This window comes from Vollenhovia emeryi, unplaced genomic scaffold (genome assembly GCF_000949405.1).
Source record: "Vollenhovia emeryi isolate VEMERY1.0 unplaced genomic scaffold, V.emery_V1.0 DF939153.1, whole genome shotgun sequence".
Taxonomy (NCBI): Eukaryota; Metazoa; Arthropoda; class Insecta; order Hymenoptera; family Formicidae; genus Vollenhovia; species Vollenhovia emeryi.
Window position 1 is genome coordinate 2,064,584 of NW_011967213.1, and position 5,282 is coordinate 2,069,865.

Sequence of the window (5,282 nt, forward strand, 5' to 3'; positions counted from 1 at the left end):
AGAGAGAGAGGAGGGGGGGGGGGGCATCACCACATGTGTGTCGATTACACATACACGTACACAGGTCGGCCGGAGCAGTGGCGTGCGCACTCACACCGGCGCGCATGCACGCGCGAGCGTAGGCGACGTCGTTATACGGGGTGTCCGAGAATTAGCGAGAATCAGCGGCCAAGGCACGTTCCCCTGGAGTCGCGGGGAAAAAACTAGGGCCGATGGTGGAAGAAGGGGGAGTCGATTCTCGTTCGCGAAAGCGTCCGACCTTGTCCCCTTCGGAGCCGCTCGAGACGCGAAAAGGGAGCTCTTCCCCGGAGTTGGCCCGCGGAACGAAACATTCGCAGCGGCGCGTCGTTCAGAGCGGATCTTACCCGAGAGAGAAAGCGAGAGGGAGAGAGACGCGTGAGGCGCAACGTAACGGAGTATTAAGATTTTCAAAGCGAGCCAACTCAAATTGAAGGTGGAAAAAGTAGCGAGTTTCCGAGAACGAGAGGACGTGAATTTCGGAGCGCCGCGCGTACACTCGCACGCGGGCTCGCAACAATAAAATCGCCCGACGTGAACGCGCGCCGGGGCCCTTTCTCCACTCGGTGGATCCGGTCACGCTCGCTCGCTCGCGAGAGTGAATCTCCGCGCGCTTGGCACGGCAACGTCGGTACTTACATCTTAATACACGGCCGTGGACCGCATTCGTGGACCGCAGCGGGACGTTCCGTGGCTGGATGTGGATGATGCCTCACGAGCGTCGCCCGCCGCCGCCGCTCCCGGCCGCTATTCCGCGCGTATTACGCGCGACAGGATACGTCACTGATGCCGCTCTTCCTCTCCGCCTCCTCCGTCGGCGGGGGATACCGTCACTCGCGATACACACGGTACGGCGCGCACAGGTATCGCGGTTACTACCACTGTCGCGCACTCCCGAATCCGCTCGCTCGGCCAGGTTCGCGCGACGCGACGCGGCGCGACGCGGCACGACACGACGCGACGTTCGCCACGGGGCGGCCCCTCTCTCGCCCGCGAGGGGAGCGGAGGCCTGCACACGGAGGTTGGACACTCTCGACGACGCGGCGGACACACCGCGAGGAGGAACACGGCTTGCCCTCGTTGCCGCGGACGCCCCCTCTTGCGTGGCGCAACGCGGGATGCGGGTCGCGTTGACGCGAGGAAGCGGTGCACGCGCGCGGCTCCCGTCACGCAGAGAACGCCGAAAATCCCGAAGAGATATTGACAAATACCCCGGACTCGCGGCGCGGCGCGGCGTCGCGCGACATCGTCTTTCGATTAACGTGGGTTAACGCTCTCGCCGAGGCATCGCGGCGCCATCGCGCGGCCGCGCGCGCAACCACCGACGGCCGCCATATTGAACTGGCGCAGGCGCGTTCGAACCCATTTTTACGTCTTCGGTACATCACGTTCGATGTCGATTATCAGTCCCCCGCGATTCGACTCGTATCTTGTTCCAATTCTTGCAAGGAGATGGAAAGTTTCAGTTCAACCGAGACGAAAGTTAATCCACTCAAGATGGACATTGTCGAATCAACGCGAGATCACGGCGACTCGGAGATACCTCGAGCGACGAGCGACGCAACGGGACCGTCGTACGACAAATGTTTCAATGTACCGACCGCAAAATAGATAAATCCTTGAATCTTTAGAAATTTTACATTTTGTAACCTGCCTAAGTTTATTGCACAAGCGAAATAGTACGCGCGATGCGAAAATCTGCAAGACAACAAACCTGTAATAAACGATCGTGATCGTGCTCGGGAAAAGAAACTCGGCGCAAGCCGTGCGAGCGCAGCGTCATCCAGCGGCGAACGCTCTCAGTAGCGCTGCACGGCGAGCTTGCATGCCGCATATATACCACGGCTCCCCACCACCAGCGCGCCAGCCAATGAGCGCGACGCGCCGCCGTGTCGAGCGCCGTTCCTCCGTGCGACCTGACGCAGCATCATCCACCGGCGAACGCTCCCAGGAGTGTCGCGCGGCGCGCTTGCATGCCGCTTATATACCCCGATTCCCCACCACCAGCGCTCCAGCCAATGGACGTGGCGCGCCGCTGCGTCGAGCACCGATTGGTCGGCGCTAGCATTCGGCTAGCGTATATAAGAGCGGCGCACGCGAGCTTCGCCGCAGACGGCAGCGGCAGCGCGACCGTGCAGGTTGGTTCTTGCGGCAGCGGCACTACTCCCGGACGAGAGCAGCTGGATCTACCAGTGGAGGGGATGTGGTGAGGGGGCCCGCAGGCCCGCTCAGGTTAGCTGAGCATCTTTGCGAGTTAACCTGAGGTGCCTCCCCACCACCGGCAACCATGGATGCAGCCGCTGCATTGACAGCGGCTTTCGTCTAGAACTGTCTTGCGCGGTTCTGTCTATGCGTATTGTCGGCGAGGCTCACTGGAACCGTGAGCGCGGCAGTGTGGACTACGACATAAAACTTGCGTAATAATATTATTATCGGGTTTACCTCGAACAGAGACTGCCGCGAGAAACGCGGAAATTAATTCGAACGCGACGCCGCAGCGGCGCGTTGCGTACTGTTTGCAGCTCGAGATTCTTAGTATCGATATGGTCCTCTCGAGAAATATAATCGATGTAAAGAACTTGAAACGATATCTCGAGGTCTCGATCGAAGCGGAGAATCTAACCTGCACCTTCCTGTCGTGTACGATGTTTACCGTTTCGGTCGACGCTTCGTCGTTAAAAATATATCGTGCTTTTATTGATATTAGGCAGATTTCTGTTATTAAGAGGAATAATAGAAATTAACATCCTACGCTGAAATTGATGTAAATATATATTTTGTACCTGCGAATCAGAAAGGGCCAGCGAGTGAGTTGTTTATTTCCCCGACTCTTTATAATTCATGAAACGTTTATATAAATAATTAAACATTCTTTGGAAGATATGCTTATTTAAAAATATGCAATAAAGAGACTCCCGCGAGACTGTAACGTTCACTTTTATGTGAATAGTTTTAGGAGGGTTTAAAAGAGTTATGGTGTCTCACGCCGTTGTTTATTGTTTATTATTATACGCAATGTGCAAACATTTATATGGATTAATTCCCGTAACCCTTAAGTTATATCTTCTCCGTTAGAAAGATGGATAACATCTTTGGGAAGGAAGACTCCGGCGATGAAAGAGACGGCGAACGTAAGGACGTCGAAGAACATAAGGATAACAAAAGTAGTCCACCACAAAACTCAGGGTCTAAAGACGCCGAAGTTATGGAGGTCGACAGTGTGCAAGTTAAGGTATTGAATGCTGTCAGACATTCAATTTTATAATTCATATCTTTTAAATTAACTGACCAGATTTGTATTATTTAGGCAGAGTCGGACGCAATGAGCTCTCGGTCGCAGTCGGACGCTGAAGAGACTATAGAAAACGTAGGCTCTAATGCTGCCTGCCCGGTTGCGGAGACAGTAGAGATTGTGAAGCAGGAGCTTCATACGAAGGAGGAGGAACAGATCGCGGAAGATATATTCGGTAATGACATTATGATACCTCGCCCTAACCCAGTCAGTTCTACGAAAGAAAGGCGGGAGAGCAAAGAGAAGAGCAGAAAGGAAGTAGAAGAGGAGGAGAGGGAAAAGATGCAGTACGTGGTTTAAACTCTGACGTCAACGTGTACGTGTACGCTGCGTCAAGAATACATTCGGTAACTTTTCTTTTGTAGGGTGCTAGTGTCTAACTTCACTGAGGATCAACTCGACAGATACGAGATGTACAGACGATCTGCATTCCCGAAAGCCGCTATAAAGAGGGTGGCGTACTTGATTTTTAATCGTTACTCAAAAGAGAAAAGAAATAGCTATTCTGCCATTAATAAAGTATTGTATTAAATGTGTTTCAGATCATGCAAACCATAACGGGCTGTTCAGTGTCTCAGAACGTTGTCATAGCTATGTCAGGCATTGCCAAGGTATTTGTTGGTGAAATCGTTGAGGAAGGTAGGAGCGCTTTCTTACAAACGTTGGAACATTGGAACGCTATTCTAGATTATTGCGCTTGTTGCAGCTCTAGATGTTATGGAGACCCAGAATGAAACTGGTCCGTTACAACCGAAGCACTTGAGAGAAGCCGTCCGCCGATTAAGACTGCAGGGTCAAATACCGAACGGTCGAGCGCACAAAGCATTTTTCAGACTATAATCAGCTCCATATTTGCATATCAATTATATATAATATATTATTTACGGTAGTTCTCTCATGCGTCGACTGCAATGCGTGGAGTAAGCCTGACATAAGGAGTAAGAGAGAACTTTTAGCGTAAGGAAGCTAAAATACAGGCATAATTTTTAAAATATTTGTAATACTGGCCGCGATTGCGTTCTCATTCGCCGTAAGCGTGAGAGCTGAAGAAGGAGTTAGAAATAAACTTGATTTATTTCCTTACTCCTACTGCTTACTCCAGGCTTACTCCACGCATTGCAGACGACGCAATACAGAAGCCTATGGACACTTAGAATTTATGAATGTAATGTAAGTATAAATTATGCGATTCGCCCAGTGGTCACAATCGGGCCTTTTACATATTAAATTATTACGGCTGTTCACCTTTTACATTCTAAACGTTATCGGTTAGTTAAAACTCATTATGATAGATGTACATTTTACTAGCAACCGTTTTACGTTTTCCATCTTGAAGCATATTAAGCCGAGTATAATTATGTATATTTTTATATTGCAAATTTTATCATTACATAATAATTATCAATTTTAGATGATTGTGAGTCGTCAAGGCACGTGGATCAGACAAACAGCAAATATTTTGTTACATACTCGGTACACATGCATGCAATCATATGCAAGTTTGTATTTCGGGAGTTTCACGAATACAATGATCATGTTACATCTCGTACGATAAGAAAGTCTAGTGTTACGTATTTATCGGAATTTTAAGTCTCCCGCGGCATTTTCCCCTAGACTCAACATCGAAAGTTCAGCGCCGCGCGAGGCGCACTCATCGCGAGGACTAGGGCCCTTCGTGTCCTTTTCGGTTTAGCTCGGTTAGTTAGTTGGTTGCTGCAAGGCGGGCTAGCAGACAAGATCGCTCTGGTAGGCCCTCGTAAGCAAGCAGGCGTGTGCGACAAGTCCGATATCTCTGGCGATACACAAAGTTGCGGTGTGCATCGAGAAAATCAAGCGTGTAATCTCCGAAATATACACATACAAGCTAAGAGAAGCCTTGTTCCTTCTCAACCCCGCCGACTACGAGACTTCCATTAGCAACCTGGAGACGCGGGGAAGCACGTCCCTCAAGTCACGTGCTCAAAGTACAGGA

The 5,282-nt window shown here is 50.6% G+C and overlaps 2 protein-coding genes across 7 annotated transcripts in view; one reads left to right on the forward strand and one right to left on the reverse strand.

The window, feature by feature from the left end:
* The window catches only part of LOC105565376 (serine/threonine-protein kinase tricorner), a 153,593-nt gene extending 152,511 nt beyond the window's left edge, over positions 1–1,082 (reverse strand). Inside the window, exon 1 of one of the 2 annotated variants that reach the window (XM_012018517.1) lies at positions 658–1,082. In XM_012018517.1, coding sequence (XP_011873907.1) covers positions 658–659 — 2 coding nt within the window. In that variant the 5' untranslated portion in view covers positions 660–1,082. The remainder of the gene's footprint in view (positions 1–657) is intronic. The other variant, XM_012018519.1, reaches the window with a different exon arrangement.
* The window catches only part of LOC105565374 (transcription initiation factor TFIID subunit 11), an 11,863-nt gene extending 6,685 nt beyond the window's left edge, over positions 1–5,178 (forward strand). The window contains exons 1-6 of one of the 5 annotated variants that reach the window (XM_012018509.1): positions 2,099–2,156; positions 3,094–3,250; positions 3,326–3,597; positions 3,676–3,763; positions 3,853–3,949; positions 4,017–5,178. In XM_012018509.1, the coding sequence (XP_011873899.1) occupies positions 3,098–3,250; positions 3,326–3,597; positions 3,676–3,763; positions 3,853–3,949; positions 4,017–4,150 (744 nt within the window). In that variant the 5' untranslated portion in view covers positions 2,099–2,156; positions 3,094–3,097 and the 3' untranslated portion in view covers positions 4,151–5,178. The other 4 variants (XM_012018506.1, XM_012018507.1, XM_012018508.1 and 1 more) reach the window with 4 other exon arrangements.
* The last annotated feature ends 104 nt before the right edge of the window (positions 5,179–5,282 follow it).